The 18,821-nt window shown below is 55.6% G+C and overlaps 1 protein-coding gene across 4 annotated transcripts in view; it reads right to left on the bottom strand.

Annotated features, from left to right (window-relative positions):
- Window positions 1-869: 869 nt before the first annotated feature.
- The window catches only part of Bcl9l (BCL9 like), a 31,193-nt gene continuing 13,241 nt past the window's right edge, over window positions 870-18,821 (bottom strand). For 2 of the 4 annotated variants that reach the window (XM_036192101.1, XM_036192102.1), the window contains 8 exons: window positions 14,602-14,703; window positions 13,003-13,388; window positions 12,242-12,361; window positions 7,700-7,916; window positions 7,516-7,600; window positions 4,965-7,254; window positions 4,263-4,544; window positions 870-4,107 (listed from right to left, as the gene is read on the bottom strand). In XM_036192101.1, the coding sequence (XP_036047994.1) occupies window positions 3,020-4,107; window positions 4,263-4,544; window positions 4,965-7,254; window positions 7,516-7,600; window positions 7,700-7,916; window positions 12,242-12,361; window positions 13,003-13,388; window positions 14,602-14,627 (4,494 nt within the window). In that variant the 5' untranslated portion in view covers window positions 14,628-14,703 and the 3' untranslated portion in view covers window positions 870-3,019. The remainder of the gene's footprint in view (window positions 4,108-4,262; window positions 4,545-4,964; window positions 7,255-7,515; window positions 7,601-7,699; window positions 7,917-12,241; window positions 12,362-13,002; window positions 13,389-14,601; window positions 14,704-18,821) is intronic. The other 2 variants (XM_036192103.1, XM_036192104.1) reach the window with 1 other exon arrangement.

Genomic DNA, 18,821 nt, shown 5'->3' with positions numbered 1-18,821 from the left:
TTCTCTCCAGGCCCCAAAGTAGGGCAAGTAAAATTCAAACCCAGCGGTCTTCTCTGCCCAGGGACCAAAGCTTCCAGACTGACAGGGAGATAAGATCCAGGGCCCAGCTGGAGAGATGGCTCAGAAGTTAGGAGCACTGGCTGTTCTTCCAGAAGACCTGAGTTCAATTCCCAGCAACCACATGGTGGCTCACAACCATCTGTAATGAGATCTGGTGCCCTCTTCTGGCCTGCAGGGATACATGCAAGCAGAACACTGTCTATGTAATAAATAAAATCTTTTTAACAAACAAAAAACAAACAGAGATCCAGGACCCTACCTAGTGGATTCTGAGCGCTGATGGGGAAGGAGGCCAACTTGCCTCTCCTGCAGTCCTTAGAGCCCGTGGTAAGTAAAATAGCAGAGGGGTCCTAGCCTCAGAAGAGAGGGCACTTAGCTGAGAATATGAAGACAGAGATCCCTGTCTTCATCAGGCAGGGGCAATGTGAGAAGCTGACCTGCGCAGGGAAGTCCCCAAGCCCCAGGGAGGTGGTGCTGTGCCCCTGGGAGGGTACTACTCAGGTGGAACCAGAGGAAGCTGCCCCACACCTGCTTAGGGGAAGCCTAGCTGCTAATTCTGAGCGCCTCCTCCCAGCCACTGATGGAGGAGGGGGTGGGGGGTTGCTGGTACCACTCAAGCCAAACAGACAAGCTCCCTGGGGAATCCCACTAGGGAAATCAGCTCTATAGCTTCAGAGACGACACCCCCATTGCAGAATGGAGACATCTTGGGATCCTCTTTTCTGTTCCCAGCATCCAACAGCTAGCTGGGCAGCAGAGAAATCAGACACAGAAAAAAAAAAAGAAAAAGAAAAAAAAAAGGCATGCGATTCCATTTTTGAATTTTCTCTTTTTAATAAAAAGGCACCTATAAAACAGGTCAGTACAGTACAGGCAGCACAGAGACCCCCAGAGCAAGCCTAAAAAGTGTTCCAAAATAAAAACCAAGAAGATGTCTTCACATATTGTATTTATATATTTATATTTATATATATATTTATATAATGGTACAAAATGGCTGGGGTATGGCCATGGATGGAGAGAAGGCTGGCCTGTGGAGATCACTTGGGAAGCTAGTGGAGAGACGAGGACACCAGAAGGGAGCATCCGGACCTTTGTGGCCTGAGCCCTCTCCTCAGAGCAGGGCAGTTAGACAGTTTGGACAGGCTGGGAACACGGGTACAGGGCACAAGGCCCAGATGGAAGCAGGGAGGGCAGAGCGTCTGGCAGGAAGGAGGACGGGTTTCCACCCACCTCTCGACGCAGAGACCTTGGCTCTGGTCCCTGGGAGGGGCAGGGGAAGCCAGGGGCCTGCAGCCAGCTCTGGAGGGGAGGGGGTGCCTGACCCGGCTGACAATGGACAGCACCAGACTGGGAGAAGAGGGCACAAATTCCCTTTGTATTACAGCTGCCAAGGCAAAACCAGGCCCCGCAGGTCAGAAAGGCTGGGGACAGGGCCCTGGTAAGACACCCTGTCTAGAATGGCCCTTGGCCCTGGAGGCGGGGCAGGAAAGGTCTTGGCCAAGGAGCTGCCACCTTAGAAGGCAGGAAGAAGGAAGAAGGAAGAGAGAAAAGGAGAAGTCCACTCCTGGGGCCGAGGGAGGCAAAACGCCCATCCCTGTATGGCTTCAGTCTGACCAGTGGTGGGTGAGGGGCTCTCCTGGGAATAGGGAGGCAGTGGCTGTGCCTGGGTGGGCATAGACAGATCTGGTACATGGCCCTGAGCCCTGGACAGAAGGACCTTGCCAGAGTGGACAGGCAGCAGGATGTCCTCCTACACTGCCTTTCCTCACTCCATGCTAGGGGCGGAGGCTGGAGAGGAGACTGACTCAGCCAAACTCGGTCCCTTCCTTCTTTGGTGAGAAGCAAGTGGTGGTTTCTAGAAGAGTCTGTGCCCTGAGGGGTTACCTGGCCCAAGACTACTGAAGCCATAGGTTTGTAGTCACATCCTGCTAACCCCTCCATAGCTCCATTCGAAGGGGCCACAGGCTGCCCTTCCTTCTCTCCTTTCTCACAGACTAGGAGGGACAGGGGCTTCAAGTTCTGGCTAAGGTGTAGCAGCAGAGGCGCCCAGGCCCGGGGCCCTACATCACTGGTGTGGGTAAACACATGCTCATGTGCACACCTGCTCTCCGGAAATCACTCAGCAGCAGACAGGCGGCCATAGTAGGGGGAGGGGAGGTATCAGTCCTCCCTGGCTCACCGAATGGAAGCCTAGATAGTCTGACCTCAGTTGATAGGTGGGGCGTTTGGAGGGTGCATAGGACTGTATGTCTCTGGGTCCAGGGGAAATGGTGATCATTTGAAGGAGCGGGAAGGGTTTTTTTGTGGTTTTTTTTTTTAAATCTTTTTTTTTTGTGTGTGACTTCTATCAAAACACAGAAATACGGCACACGCACACACTGGCACAAAAGCGCAGCTCTATTTACAGCTCAGCTGGCACCTGCCCACCTGGCCAGCTGCCTGCAGGGGGCGTGGGAGAGGAGGTCAGCCATGTCAGCAGGGAGAGGAAATGAGGAAGACAGGGAACATGGGGCAAAAGCAGAGGAACCGGGAGGAGAAGCATGGACCTGGGGCACCGATGGGGTGACAGGCCCACAAAGGGACAGAGGGTGAAAGACCCTCCTCTTCCTCTCTCCCCAAGGGCCCCCAAAACACAGCTGGAAGTGGGGAGAGTTGTAAAGACAGAGGGAAAGAGAAGCCTCATGGGGAGGAAGGGTGGGGGAGGGTCAGTCCTGGTGGCCCAAGTGGAGCAAAACCCAATTCCAACTCCCTACCCAACTCTTTCCGCTTCCCCCTAAGCCGCCAGCACATCAGTTTTCCACAAATGCCACTCCCCACACAAGCCCCTCCCCCTTCACCCTACCCCTGGACCCAGGCCTTCCATCCATCCCAACACTGGAGGAAAAAAATAAAAATTAAAAAAAACCTTCTTAAAGTTATTCTCAGTATCCCCAGCTCCAGACCCCTGAGGGGCCCGCTAGAAGGGTAGATTGGCCATGCTGCCCGGCGCTGGGAGATAGCCCATCTGGCTGTCCAGAGACACGCTGCGCTGCCGCAGAGGGTGAGACACCATGAGGTTCTGCTGGGGTGGGGGGCCCATGAGGGAGCCCTGTGGGGAGAGCATGTGGGGAGGCTGGGTGTAGACCTCACCCCCCACACCGCGTTGCTTCATCAGCATAAAATTCTGCTGGGTCATGAGACCTTGTGGTGGGGACATGACCCCCTGGTGCAGGCCATGGGGCACCATGCCCTGCTGTGGGGGCACACCTGTCCTGCCCAGCAAGGACATCTGTCCAGGGTGGCACATGGACATGCTGAGCCCCCGCTGGACCCCCTGTTGGCCTGGGAGGTTGGGAGGCCGAGAGGGGGTCTGCTCCGCCATCATGTTCTGCAGGTTCATGAGATGCAGGTTGGGGGGCTGAGCCTTGGGGGGCTGGTTCTCACTCTTGGGGAAGTACTGGAGGGTGCTGCTCGGCTTCTCAGAGGGGATGATCCTGGATAAGTCGAATTCAGGAATGCCGGTAGGGGTGGGCCGGATCACCTCACTCAGCTCTGGGTCGTTCAGCACGGATGCCACCCCAGGAAGCACCCCGGGTGGGTACGCATCGCCCATGCGGCCAGCCATGCCTTTGCCCATCAGCTGGGGGGGTATGGGACCAGGTGGCTGGTTGGGCAAGTCCTCAGGGGGCAGTGGCATGCCTGAAGGATAGTGTTGCTGCAGGCCAGGCCCCCCACCCCCACCCCCCGTGGGGGCCATGGCACCGTGGGGCTGCTGTAGTCGAGGAGGAAAGGGCATCATCTGGGAGGAGCTGGGCACAGGGCCACAAGGGGTATTCAGGGAATCTGGGCCTCCTGGGGCCATCATCATCGAGTTTTGAGAAGGGCCTCCTGTCCCCTGTGCATTGGGGTGCAGTGGAATGTTGGACCCCAGAGGGGTAGGAGAGGGCAACATGGTAGGTGGGGGCTCATGGGACAGGGGCTGCTGGCCTGGCAAGTTCATGCCCATGGGGCTCTGGGCAGCAGCAGAGTTCAGGTGCATCTGGTTGGGCTGATTATTGCTGATGCCTGTGGGGAAAGAACAGGCCTAGAGGTTGTGCCCACCCAGGAGGTGCCTCCCCCATCCCTCCCCACCCCACAAGAGTACTCTGGTCTAGCTTCCACGGGGGCAATTCCTAGGCAAACCCACTTTGGCCCTCCCAGAGAGCTTTGCCGCCTCATACCTGGCCCGGAGCCCTGCGGGGGTGGGGGTGGGGGTAGCAGGGGCCGGTCAGGCAGCAGCTCGTCATCTGAGGTGGCGATGGTCTTGATGGCGTTGTGGTATAGCGGGGTGGAGCTAGGCATGGCATACTTGGACATCTGAGACATCATCAGTGACAGAGGGTTCTGGGACGGCGTGGGGTCTGGGGAGGATGTGAATGGTAGGCTGGGGTTCATGAGGCCACTGGGAGGATTGGCAGGAGGCGCTGAGGAGCTGTTCCGGGGGCCGCTAGGTGGGAGGGTACCTATAGAAGTGGAGAGACAGCAAAGGAGTCACTGGGGAGGGGAGGCTGAACTTGGCCACTTATACCCAGAGGGTCTAAGGAAAGGTCAGTTTCCTCCAAATCTCCACCTCACGCCAGGCACACTCACACCTCATTGAACACGGGCTCCCATGATCCTAATGGCCCACACATCATTTGTTGTTGTTGTTGTTTGAAACAGGGTTTCTCTGTGTAGCTTTGGAGCCTTTCCTGGTACTCACTCTGTAAGCCGAGGCTGGCCTCCAACTCACAGAGGGAGATCCCAAGTTCCAGGTGGCACCCTTCAGGATGCCTAGATGTACCTGGAGCTCTGTGTAAGAGATTCCACACAGCTGCCACCAATGCCCCCGCAGGAACCTATCCACCATAAAGGCTCCAACCCAAGTCCACCAGATGACTCACCCTGTTCCATGTTGCCCAGGGTAGAGGAAGAGTTGATGTTGAGAGGTGGCTGCTTGCTCTGGGAGACCCCAGGGCTAGGCATGGCTGTCTTGGGAGAGGCGACCCAGCCTGGAGAAGGCACCGCCATGGAGGGGGACTTGAGCCGGCTGGGTGAGCCAGTGGGTGACCGCACGAGAGAGGAGCTGAGGACCTGGGGAGACTTGAGAGGTCCTGGCGGGTTGGCAGAAGGCAAGGGCACCATCTGTGAGGGAGTCTGGGGTGACTTGAGGTTGGCAGAGGGTGAGGTGACCAGGGGTGAGTGCACCTGGCTAAGAGTGGGTGACTTCAGATGCCCCATACCTGGTGAGCCCATCTGATTAATACTGATGGTGAGGTCTGAAGGCCGTCTGCCTAGTCCCCTGTTGGGGGCTGAATGCACAGGCCCAGGAGGAGGATTGGATGCAGGGGGCAGAGGCATATGGCTGAGCCGGGTGGTGCCCACAGTGCCCATGGGCATTGAACTCTGATCAGGGCTGAACATGTCTTGAGTGTTGCCCATGTCCTGGGGCATGGCTTGGTAGGGTCCCTGACCCCCAGAGAATCCCTGCTGGCCCTGGTTGGGAAACTGTGAAGACATAAGCATCTTCTGTGGACCACCCATCATGCCACTGCTATTCTGGGCCCGAACCCGAGCCATCTCTTCAGGACTAAGGCCCTGAGGCCCCATCATGTCTCCAGGGCCTCGCATCTTCTGTGACATAAGCATCTGCTGCTGTGGCGTCATCTGCACATTCAGATTCATGTTCATGTTCATGTTCACATTCATGTTCATGTTGAGGTTGCCTGGCCCCATAGGCGGGTCTACCTCCCTCAGCCCAGACTGTCCCATTGGAGGGCTCAGGAGGCCCCGGCCTCCACCGAACTCTATGCCCATGGGAGTGCTGGCCAGGCCATCTCCACCAGTCATCTGCCCCGGAAACATGGTGGGATCCATTTGTCGATGTGCCTGTATCATCCGGTCCATTTCCATGCTCTGTCCCATGCCACTGCCTGCCATGCCCAGGGGGCGCTGCATGCCCATTGACCGCTTTTCCAGCAACTGGTGCCTCAACAGCTCCTCCCGGACACGAGGGGTCATGAATCGCTCTGCCTCACCCTGCCCACCTGGATAGGGCACGGCATTCTGGGCAAAATTGCTGGGCCCTCCAATAGGAGGCAAGTCTTCAGTCCAGCCCATGCCTGGCCTTACAGGTCTCTGCATGGCATTCATGGGTACCTCCATGGGCATACTCTGTATACTCCCAAATCCGGGCACCCTTTGCATCTGGTTGCCTGGGAAACGGGGGCCAGGGAAGGGAGGTCCGGCTCGGAGCTGCATGGGATCTTGGACATCCATGGGTCCTCGGAGTTGTGCACCCATTCCAGGAGGCCACTGATCCCCAGGTTTGCTGTGGTAAGGAGGTGGGGGCCCCCTTCCCATCATCCCCCCCATGCCCACCATGTCCTGCAGAGGGCGGCCTCCGTGCAATCCAATCTGCTCCTCTTTCCGCCGCTTTTCCTCATAATATTCTTCCTGCAGTTTGCGCCAGGCCACCTGCTCAGGTGTCAGGCTGTCCTGGCCCAGCCTCTGCATCATCATGTTCATCTGCTGCCCCATGTCCCCACCCTGGGGGTGTCCTGGCACTTCATGCTCCAGTGGGGGGCCCCCTAGGCTCTGTGTCTGCGAAATCATCGACTGCAAGGGCTCCTCGTACTTCTTCAGCCCACTGGGAGGGGCTGGGGGAGGCTGCTGAGCGGCAGAGGGAGCTTGCCCTGGTGGGCCCCCCTCACCAGCTCCTCCAGGGGGGCCCTTGAGGAACGGCTCCGCCTCCCCGCTGCGGAGCAGCAGCCTCTCGATGTCCCGCAGTGTCTGGAGGGAGCGCTCACGGTGCTCCAGCTGTTCTTTGGACAGGCCCTCGGAGCCCACCAGGTTCCGCTGCCCATTTCCTGTGGGGGTAGCCTCCCCCAACAGGGCTGAGCCGGGGGCACTGCCAGCATCTGCTCCGGGAGGCAGAGGGTTGTTAGCAGTGGCAGCTGTTGGGGTGTTAGGGTGCGTACCCCCGGTCCCACCACCCGTGCTGGCAGCTCCCACGGAGTTGGGGGCCAGGTCCTGACTGGCATCTTCAGGAGGCCCCTCTGGGGGCAGAGCAGGAGGGGCACTGCCAGGGGCTGGAGGCGGCGGCGGCGGCAATGGAGGTGGCTGAGACTGTGGTGTACCTGCTGATGGCGTGTTCAGGGGTAGTGGCTCTGGGGTGGGTGGCACTTTGGGGACCTGCAGGAAGACAAAGGTAAAGAATTAAGATGGGGCTGGAGAGATGGCTCAGAGGTTAAGAGCACTGGCTGTTCTTCCAGAGGTCCTGAGTTCAATTCTCAGCAACCACATGGTGGCTCACAACCATCCGTAATGAGATCTGGTGCCCTCTTCTGGCCTGCAGTCATACATGCTGTATACATAATAAATAAATCTTTAAAAAAAGAATTAAGACCGATGAGGGACATCCCAACCTATCTTAGAACCAGGCAGAGAACTCACCTGATCCAGCTTGGCCCGGGGCACATTCTGCTGGTGGTAGGCGAGGATGGACTCTGCCCGGCCCTGCAGCACTGCCTCTGCAGCCCTGCAGAGGGGGACAGTCCCAGGCAGTTCAGACGCGGACAGAAGAGAACCCGCCCCAACCCGCCCACCTTGCCCGCTGTGAGCTCATAGGTAGACTTACGTGTTGGCCAGGTGGGTGGTGAAGACATACACGAACTGTGAAGGGGGCTTTCCTGAGACGCCCCCGCCCCCACCCCCACCCCCAGGAACATCTGGCCGAAGGCCTGGAGGGGGGCCGTGTGGGGGGCCTGGTGCACTGCTTTCACTGAGGGGCAGTTGGGCAGTTTGGCCAGGACCCAGCTGTGGGGCCGCCATGGCTGGGTCTGCTACATTACAATCTGCAAAAGAGAAAAAGGATAGCAGGTGAGTGGCCCAGATGTGGGAAGAATCAGCTAGTATTTCTGCCCGGGGATGTTCACTGCCTCACAGCCCATACCCAGAGGGTCATTTGTCCCCACAATCTCTGTGTTTCCATGCTGACTTGCCCTTCACCAATCTTTGCCCAAGATGGCCAGAACGATGACCACGTAGAAAGAAAGGAGAAGGAAAACCGGGAGACACACCAAAGCTCTTCTTAGCTCTGCTCCAGGACACTCCCAATGTGGTGTCTGTGTGTGTGTGTGTGTGTGTGTGTGTGTGAGAGAGAGAGAGAGAGAGAGAGAGAGAGAGAGAGAGAGAGAGAGAACATACTGTCTACTAACCCAAGCAAGAAGGCAGGGATGCTGTAGTAGGTGATGATTCAAACGACAGACAGACAGCTTTTCATTCTACTCCACCACCCACTGGCTGGTTTTACAAGACCCAGACAGCAATTGTCTCAGTTTCTTCAACTACACAATGGAAATACCACTCAGCTCCCATGTGCCCTGCCGGGGACAGGTCAAAGAAACACGTCTTCTGTGCCACCAAGCAAACTGTCCGTTTCACTAACGGCGTCAGAAAGGTGGGATAGAATAAAAATTCCTCCTCTGCTTTCACAAACTGATCAACACAAGATCTCCGTCACCTCTGATCACAAGAACCATATGGAGATGTGTCCCCAACAGCAAGCAAGCAGCAAACCCTGCAGCAGCTCTAGTCTGACATTTGCCCTTCCCACAGTTGGAGGGGCTCAGGAACACAATACTGCCCACCTCCCGGCTGCCAATGCCAAGCTCAGGGTCGGCCTGCCTGTAAATTGGGGCTCCTGGGATTCCTTCCTCAGATTCAACTAGATGTCAGAGCAACTGGAAGAAATACCTTACTGCTGTTTATCAGTTTACCAGAAGACTACAGGAGGAGCCCGAGATGGCTTAGTGGGTAAAGGTACCTGCTGCCAAACCTGACAACCCCCTGGGACCCCCGCCCCACATGGTGAAAGGAGAGAACTGATATCCACAAATTCTTTCTGACCACCTCACTCATGCACCATTGAGTGTGCGCACGTGCACACGTGCACACACACACACACACACACACACACGCACACGCACACGCACACACGCACACGCACACGCACACACGCACGCATGCACAATAGTTTAAGGGCACAGAGCACATACAGAGGTCAACAGAGAACTTTGAGTGTTGGTTCAGGAGCCTTGAAGCTTTATTTCAAGACAGGATTTCTCACAAAGCCTGGAACTCAGGCATATCAGAATAGCTTGCCAATGAGCCCAGAGAACCTGCCTGCCCCCACTTCCTAGGTTGGCATCACTGGGATTACAAGCTGATGCCACTGCATCCAGCTTTCTTTCTTTTTTTCTTTTTTTTTTTTTGAAGCAAGGTTTCTCTGTGTAGCCCTGGCTGCCATGGATCTCGCTCTGTAGACTAGGCTGGCCTTGAACTCATAGATAAACCTGCTTCTGCCTCCAGAGTGCTCAGATCACTGCCCGGTTGTATCCACTTTCTTTTTTCATTGTTGTTTTGTTTGTTTGTTTGTTTTTGAGACAGCATTTCTCTGTATAGTCCTGGCTGTCCTGGATCTCGCTCTGTAGACCAGGCTGGCCTCGAACTCAGAGATCTGCCTGCTTCTGCCTCCCAAGTGCTGGGATTAAAGGTGTGCGCCACCATGCACAGTTTGCATCCAGCTTTCTACGTAGGTTCTGGGGATCTGAACTCAGGTCTTCGTTCTTGTAAGGCAAGTGTTTTACCAAAGGAGCCATCTACCTAGCCGCCTTTGGGGATTTTTACACACTCATCATTAGTCACATTTAAACCAGTTCCACCTTCAGCCCCATTCCCTCATCCACAGGTTGGAGTATGAGACGGAACCCCCAACCTCTCTAACCCTGCTTTGATCTTCCAGACATCAGGTTCCATCTAGAAGCTACCTCGGGGCTAGCAGCCACACAGTCAAAAAAAAGAACAGTTATCACTTTGGAGACTCCCAGGATTTTAGAGTAGTATGCCAGGAAGCAAGGCAAGACCAAACATCTATTTCACAACATCACAGGCTGACATACTGGGAACATTCCCAGAATAGCCACCCTTAGTTTAGCACCAAGACAACTTTTGTTCCATGGTCACAAACTTGACTCTCCGTTCCCATATAGATGAGATCCGTAAGTGGCCATCAGTGGGTTTATTTTAGGGGTTTATCCATGTTCATATCAGGAAAAACAAGCCAAAGCCCCCGGACCGCAGTGACAGCACTCCCAGATAACACAGGGCTGGACCAAGGCAGCGGCCACCTTAGACTCAGAGTCAGCTCTCCTTGTATGAACTCACTGGTCCACCCCATAACAGTTTTGCCATGAGCCTCCTCCCAATTATGAGCCAATTGTGAGCTGACCTGGATGTATGCACAGCCTCAGAAGAAGAGAGTATCAATTAGAACATCCAACAGGCTCCTACGAGCTATGGAGGCAGAGTTTAGCACAAGAAGGGGCTTTTTAATTCCATGACAGCAATACAAGCCAATGCTGTTCAATTCAAAGTGTGCTATATGCCTGAATTCACGGTCTCCTTGTGCTAAATCGATACTGTGAAGATCATTTTTACAGATGAGCAATCAGAAGTCCTTTCCCAAGTTTATACAAATAGCAAGTGCATCCCTGGGATGTAAGTGAAGAAACAAGTCTCCGAGCCTGTGCTGTGAATATCTACATCATTCTACCTCTCCCTGAAAAATTCAGTTGCATGGTTGAATGCTGTTGAACGGCATGGTGTCACAAGACTATAATCTCAGTACTTTGGAGGTATAGGCCAGTCTTATATATAGCAAACTTGAGGCTAGCCTGTACTACATGAAACCTGGTCTCAACTTAATGGCAGTCTATCTAAAAGAGGCTGGTTATGGGATTGTCTTTCTTCTCCTCCCTCCCCAAGATAGAGTTTCTCCATGTGATAGCCCTGGCTGTCCAGGATCTCCCTCTGTAGACCAGGCTGGCCTCGAACTCACAGAGATCTGCCTGTCTCTGCCTCCAAGTGCTGGGATTAAAGGCATCCCCACCACTGCCCAACTGTATCTTCTTTTTATCTCTCTGTATCTTTCAAAGTTTTTACAATGATACAGTCCAATGTTACAGAAACAAACTTGGGGTAACAGGAGGGTTCCTGTCCCAGGAAAAGATTCTACCACTCAAGTGTTCATACAGAGACCGGGGAGCACTATTAGTTACATGGGAGCCTCTGCAGTCCCAGCCAGCTGTGGAGGCTTCTGACTGGCCACCCCTCAGGAGGGTCCACTCATTTCCCACTTGCTGACTGAGTCCTCTCTGTAACAGTCCTCATAACCTCGGCTTCCTAGGCTGCTAGGAGGACTAAACACAGTGGCCAGCATATTCTGCTGCCTCCTTCCCTGACTCCTGTCTGCAAAAAGGCCACAATTTAACCAGATGTGGTGACAGATGCCTTTGATCATAGTACTGGGGAAGCAAAGGCAGATGGATTTTTGTGAGTTCTAGGCCAGCCAGGGCTACACACTGAGCTCTTGTCTCCAACAACAGCCCACCTATCTCTTCTCTGAAAACAGATGTAAGCTTTGAGGGAAAACACCAAGGACACGGATGTCTTAGGTCTCCAGTACATAAGGATGGATAAAAGAATGAGAGCCAAGTGGTAGTGGCACACGCCTTTGATCCCAGTACTCTAGAGGCAGAGACAGGTGGATCTCTATGAATTAGCGGCCAGCCTGGTCTAAAGAGTGAGTTCCTGGACAGCCTAGGCACATGAAGAAACCCTGCCTCTAAAAACAAAAAATAAGAGAGAGGAATGGGTATCATCACACCTACTTCTTGTCCTAGCAATGCACCTGAGCACTTTCTGAGAGTCATTCAGAGGAAGGAACCAGTGTCAGTTCACACCTACTGTTAGGTTAGCAAGGCTTTGCAAAGCCAAGCCGGTCCCAGACCGTCCCTGCCCATCCTCCATTCACCAGTAGGTGGCAGCATAGGCCATAAAATCTGTTAGAAAAGTAGGTGCGTTGTCCAGGAAAGGGACCACCTGAGAGACCCTACAGAGTGGACAGGGTAGAGAGAGAGAAAGTAACTAAAGACCAGGAAGGCAGGGCCTGGGCTACCACAATGTAGGTAGCAAAGAAGTCTGCAGTAGGACTGGAGAGAAGCCTGGGTTCCTGGTCCTGGCCACTTGTCCCACAACCCCTAAAGCCCTAGGTAAGGAGGTTCCCTTAGGACAGCCATCCGTGGAGGGCACCGTGAGGCACAGAATCATGGGTACTCACTGTGGGCGGCCCCAATGGGCTTGTCCTCCTCCTCGCTGTCTGGGCCGGAGCACCATTCGTCCCCACTGTACGGCTGCTTCCGCTCTAGCACACACCTCCGTTTACTCCGGGGTGCCACCTCTGCCCAGGCAGAACACAGACAAGAGTGAGTGCTAAGATGTCCTGCCCTTCCACATGCAGAGGCCCTCCCAGACCATTCTCCAAAGTGCCCCTCCCTAAAGGGCACTGCCCAGACCACGGTAGGCACTTTGCCAGCCCTTGGCCCCCACCACACCACCATTTGTTTCTGATTTCTTTCTCCAACCCTGGCTGCCTGTCTCCCCTCCCCCCCCAAACCAAGTAGAGCATAATCCCAACCACAACTGGTTCTAATTACGGGGGGGGGGGGGGCAGGGAGGAGCCACTGAGACTCTTTCAGGCCCCAGTGCCTGTTCCCAAAGGGCTGGGGGGGGGGGTTGCTATTCACCCAGGACACCTCCCTCTCCAATGTAGGGTATGGTAAGAAGGCGGAGGACAATGAACTACAAGTCTATCACTCTGTGGTCCAGCCCTTCCATGAGTGGTACCCTGGCCAGCCCTACTCTGGAATAAACCAGTTGACTGATGGGATAGAGATAAGAGAAAGGTAGGTGGTCATCGAAACAACACATGTTGGATGACAGCACAACACAGGATGAGAACCAAGCAGGAGATGGTCTCTGACCAGCTCGGGTCTTGGGCTGTAGATGATGTTAAAGTCTAGAGATGAGAGACTACAATACCTTTGGCCTCTGAATCGAGGGATGGAGTCCCAGCCTCCCGCTGCTCTCCAGAGTCAACGGATACACTCCGCTCCCGCTTCACCTTGCCCTTGAGTGAGCTGAAAGGAGGCACCCCTGCCTGGGGGTTCTTCAGACTTGAGTTGCTAGGTGAGATCTGATTGGCCTTGGCCCCATGGCTTCCCGCCCCCACGCCCTTGGACCCCAGGTTGCAGGTGGGTCCTTGGTTCACATTCTGGTGCTGGGATTGGGCCCCTCCGTTCCCTGTCTTGCCATGATTGGTCAATTTATTTTCTGGGTGCATTGGCTTGGCTGGGGCAGGGGGGCAGTGGCCGCGAGGGGACAGCGGCGGGCTCCCTGGAGCTTCTCTCCTCCTCGGGTGGGGTAACCTGGGAGAAGGGAGGAGAGACAGGAAAGGTTAATCCTGCAAGGAGTTAGGCAGGCCTGGACTTTAGCTCCCTTACCTCACCTAATGGCATAGGGGTGGCTAGCTTTCTTGAGACCACCTGCTATTCCCTACCTCAGATAAGAGCGGAGCTCTGTCTCCCCGCCCCCGGGGGAGTGGAGATGAAGCAATGTTCCTTATGTCCCAGGCCCGATTCTAATGGAAACTAGGGATCTGAGTTGGCAGGATCTACCTACCCTCAGCCTCAACATCCACCAGCTTCCCTGGCAGCCCGTTCTCTCTAGCATTTGATGAATCCTTAGCACCTTCTAGGGTTTAAGACTCCTTCCAAGGCCCCAAACCTCAACTATGCTGTGCCCTAACAACTCACAGAGAAGGGCCACAGGACCTGTGAGTCACTGCTCAAGCCCAGTCTTATTCCCTGGGGGGGGGGTAGGGGAAGCACGATTGAGAAGTGGTACCCACTGGCCCAGAAGACTCCCCAGAGCCTAAGGGGGAAGGCCTGAGAGGGTGGGCCAGTAGGCCCTGAAGGCAGGCAGGGACAGAAGGAGGGGGGAGGGGAGTGGTATGCTAGGAGTACAGCTTGAAGCCAAGGATTCCTGCAGCCTAGGCTGCGGGCCCTTTAAGCTCCAGCCCGCTCCCCCCACCGCCTCCCCCTCCCCGGAGACCTATTAATAGCCGCTGGAAAGATCACATCACGGGAGAGGATATTTATCCCCCCTCATTCCACACCAGCTCAGATTTATTTCAGCCCTGCTGTCCTGCTGCCGCCGCCTGGCCCTGTCTGCCTGCTTCTCCTGGGGAGGAGGGAGGCAGGCAGCACCCCCACTCCAGCTCCCACCCCCAACTAGACTGAGGCTGGAGGGCGCCATCACACTCCAACACTGGGGTGTGTGGGGGTCTACTCTAACGGTTTTAGGAGGGACGAGGTAGAAGGGACCAGAAGCATCAGGCAGAGCTAGCTGCCAGTCTCCTCTGCCCCCTGGGCCCAGGCGCTGAGGCTGGCTGCCAGCTCCTGCCTGGGGCCAGACGTTCCCACTCTACCTCCCTTTAGCCCACTGGTGGCCAGGAAGCCAGGTGCCCAAGGGGCTCCTCTCCAAACAGGCAAAGCTTCACAGCTTGGCCCCATCACCGTGGGCCCTTCCCTTCCCCGCTCTCCATACACACACATCCCACCCTCCGTGACACCCACACACCTTGTCTTGTTAGCCAGGATCCTCATGGCTCCCACACACAGTGGGGCTACGGCCCCTGTGCGTGCCCAGGGCCCAGCCAGGTACTCGGTACTGGAGCAGGGACTGCAGCAACAAGCCCCAAAGAGAAAACTTGTGACTTAGGGAGGGGGTGTATGAGGGGGAAGGAAGGGAGAACCCAACAGCCCCGGGACTAAGGAACTGGATGAGGGCAGGGTGGGATTGGGAAGAGACTTCTCGATCCTAAAGACCAGGCCAGTCCCCATCCCTCCCGCACCTTGTCCTCAGGGAACTTGCAGTATCTAGCAAGCCCCCCAACCCAGCCACCCTGGACAACCCTCCCCCCAAGGGCTGCAGAGTCAGAATTCACTAATAGGCTAGGTAGCAAAAGTGACGCGTGGGGCGCTGCGAGGTCTGCTCTGGCCCACTGGGGGACTCCCGCTCCCAGACACGCCCCTCACCTAGGATTCGGGACTCCCTCACGCCCCGCCCCAGCACTGCGCCCTGTCCCCAGGCGCTGCAGCCTTCCAGGGGCCGGGGTGGGGGCACTGCCCTGCCCCGCCCCCAGCTCCAGGCCTAGCCCGTGCCCATCCCGGCAGGCCCGGGCGGGCAGCAAGAGGCCTGGCGGGGCCCCGGGGCTGCAGCTGGGCTCTTCTGGAGACCAGTAACGCTGGCTCAGATTCCTCCCCGACCGCAAGAATGCAGGAGCCTCCCCTCCCCCCCTCCCTTGCACCCCCACCCCGCCCCCTTCGGCAGAGCCCGAGTGTAGAGACAGAGCGAGCAGGGAGCGAGAGAGCCAGGGAGGCAGCGAGCGAGGGTGAGGGAGGCAGACAGGGCTGCAGCGTGGACCTCGCGGGCCCACTGGAGGGCGCGCGGACAGACACACGGACAAGCCCCCCCGGGGACTGACTGGGCACTAGCCGGCCTGGCAGATTGGGCGCGCGGAGCTGGGGCGTAAGAGACCCACAAGCACCCGAACTCTGACTCACACGCACACTTACAGCTCACACGTGGACAGGGAGACAAAGACACGCACGGAGCCCAGGAAACTAGAGACGCTCACGGTCAGCTGGTGGAGGTGTGCCCGAGGGACTGGGCAGCGAGAACCAGCAGGAGCCGCCGGGCAGCCTGGGGCATACAGACACCCTGACCGCCAAGCGTAGTGAGAGCCGCCGGCGGACTCATTGAGCAGATGTGAAGACTGAGACCCACACAAGGGAGCCATAGAAAGTTGAGCCCGACAGTCACAAAGAATACACGGAGGGCCATAGGTACACCAACAAGCTGACTTACACAAACACAGACGCCTCATCCAACCGCCCCCTGCTCTGTCCCCTTTCCCCGCCCCCAGCAGCGATCCCGGTAAAAGGTGGGGGAGGGAAGGGGAGGAGTCTTGGGTCCTAGAGCTTCTTCCCGTGACAGGTCCAGCTAGACACACCCGTGCACACTCCCGCACCCTGCTCAGCGGCGGGAAGCCGGGCTGGGACCTCCAAGTAAGGGGGCCCTACCAGGAACACTGTGGACGTCTAACCTTAACTTAAGCCCTGTGGAACGTTGGCCTTCCCCACTCCAACTCTGGACCTGGACAAGAAGGTTCTAAAGTCCAGGGCCCAGCTTGCAGCAGCCACCACACACACACACACACACACACACACACACACACGCCCCACAACACAACCAGGGGAAACCAGCCTGGTCAATGGGGGACATACAGCTTAAGGTCTCACTTTCATCCCTGGTTGATTCTCAAAGCTACCTACCCAATTTCATAAAGAGGAACTGAGGTCTGAGAAAAGAAAGCTGTATTCTCTTGGGTCACATGACAGCATGAGCAACCAAGAACCCCCATTCCAGGCAGTGCCCCCTTGGAGCCAAGGCTGTTCATCTCAGTCTATCAAATCCGTGGGCCTCTCACATTTGAGTCCCGGAGTCTATCACCTGTAAAAGGGGATGGGGATGGCCAGGGCAAAGGCCATCTACTACTTTCTGTTAAGGGTCTCAAAGACTGGAATGAGTCACCTTGAAATGGTGACTCACACCTGTAATCTTAGCTCTTGGGAGGCTGAAGCAGGAGGATCACAAGTTCAAACCCAACCTGTGTTACAGAGTGAGTTCCAGAACAGCCTACCTAAACTACCTAGCACGATTTTGTCTCAAAGCCTTCCCTGAAAAGCTACCATGCAGAGGAAAGAAAACAAAATACAAAACAACAACAAACAACGAATATAATAACCTAGGGAGGCGCTGTTAGAAACTCTTCAGTGCCCGCCCCCCAGTGAATCTTAAACGGGCCCCCCAGGACTCCACCTCCTGCTCCCACCCAGCTGCAAGGCAAGCTGAGTCAAGTACAGATGAGTCAGGACTTTCCCATCTCACATCTCCCTGTCTGTCCTTCAAGAGCTGGTCCCAGCTCCTAAAGACCCCCTTCCTCCATCCTCTCTGTCCTAGATGACACTGGAGCCAACGTGGAGCAGCCTTGGGAGGCAGGAGGAATGATGGCTGGCAGGGCAATGCTTGAGCACTGAATGAATGAGGAGCTGCCCTGACCCCAGGCCAGAAGCCCCTGGAGATGTGGCGTGTCAGGAAAGGCTGGAGCTCTGGGAACACAAAGCTCTCAGAGTGGGGAGAGGTGACATGTGTTCACAAACAGGGAGCAGGTGCAAGTCACCTGAGCGAAAGGCCCGGGAGAATGTGCCTGGAGCAAAGGAGCTGAGACAAAGGAGCCGAGGCCAGGCATGGTGGGCACTGGCCTGCGGTCCCTGTACTTGGGAGGCTGAGACAGGAGCCAGGCCAGCTTTGAGAGACTTAACCAGCTTCTAGAACAAAAAGCCTGAAGTGGGGTCACTTGACTCCACTGTGTAAAACAAGGGTAGGCCACAGATTAGGGGTCAGTGAGAACAATCCCGGTTGCAGGAGGGAGTCAAGGAAGGTTCCATGGTCAGAGACTCCAGCCCTGTTTAACACAACTGTCCCCCAGTTGGGCAGGCATGCATATACCCAGTAGCAATCTGCCTGTTTTCATGCCGGGAATCTGCTTGACCTGACCAGACAGCCCATTAGTCTTTCTGACCTGCTCATAACCATTTTAGGGAAGCTGAGGCAGGATGCTTTCTGAGGCTTCAAGATCAGCACAAACTACACAAGGAGCCCCACAATAAGACTCTCTCTACAGTAAATCTTACTGTAAGACTCTACAAAATAAATATCTATGCGTGGGTATGGTGGTTTACACCTTAAATCCTATCACTTGAGAGGTAGAAATGGGCTGGCTTTCTGTGATTTCAAGGCTAGCCCAGGCTGCATACCAAATTCCAGGTCACCTAGGGCTGAGTAGTGAGATGCTATCTCTCACTCACTCACTCACCACCAGCACCACCAGCACCACCAGCACCACCAGCACCACCAGCACCACCAGCACCAAACAAAATATGTTTTACTTCAGGGCCAGTGACATCATCAGTAGAACAAACACTTTATCAGAGGACTTATGTACAATCTTAGTAAGACCAAGAAAACAAAGAAGTAAGAAATGCTTTGGAGGACCCATGTCCCCACATGTGGTAAACAGAGACTTTCAGAATAGAAAATGTGATACAAGGGGACAGGGTCCTTGGCCTCTGGCTGAGGGAAGATTCAGCTCCCAAGATAATGTCCCAATTCCCCTTACTCCTGGGTGTCAGGACCCCCTGGTCCTCAGAAACGCTCTTCCAGCACTCAAGTTACTCCCTGAGGTGGTGATTCAGCCAGGTGGGGAGATCAGGGATTTAGAGTGCAGCTCAAGGACCCAAGGTGTTTTCTAACAGGACCCTCTAGGTGGGGACTTCCAGGATTGGGGGGTTGGGGTCCCCTGACCTAGGTTCCTAGCAAAACTCCCCTCCCAGGGGTCCATGCAAATAAACAGTTTTGCTTGGGAGGTTTTACCTGGGAGTTTCCAGCCAGCCTGCCCCACCTATAGCCCCAGGGTAAGGTCAGACAATCCTAACCCTGCAGGGCCATGTAGTCTGCTGATCCTAGACCTCGGCAATGCAGGATCTTTGCACAGAGTGCTTGTGGGAGACTCTTTCTGCTCTACTCTTTCTGGACCACTGTCCCTCTGGAGCCTGTGGTGACAAGTGTCATTGCCGGAACATGCCTAAGTCCACCTCACTTCTCTTGGCTTTGTCAGCCATTACCCGTGAGTCCAGACCTCAGGAAGCAATCATGCCCTGGCAGTCAGTAGGACT

Source organism: Onychomys torridus, chromosome 7 (genome assembly GCF_903995425.1).
Source record: "Onychomys torridus chromosome 7, mOncTor1.1, whole genome shotgun sequence".
Lineage (NCBI taxonomy): Eukaryota > Metazoa > Chordata > Mammalia > Rodentia > Cricetidae > Onychomys > Onychomys torridus.
Note: the sequence above shows the minus strand (reverse complement) of the source record. Positions and strands in the feature narration are given on the sequence as shown.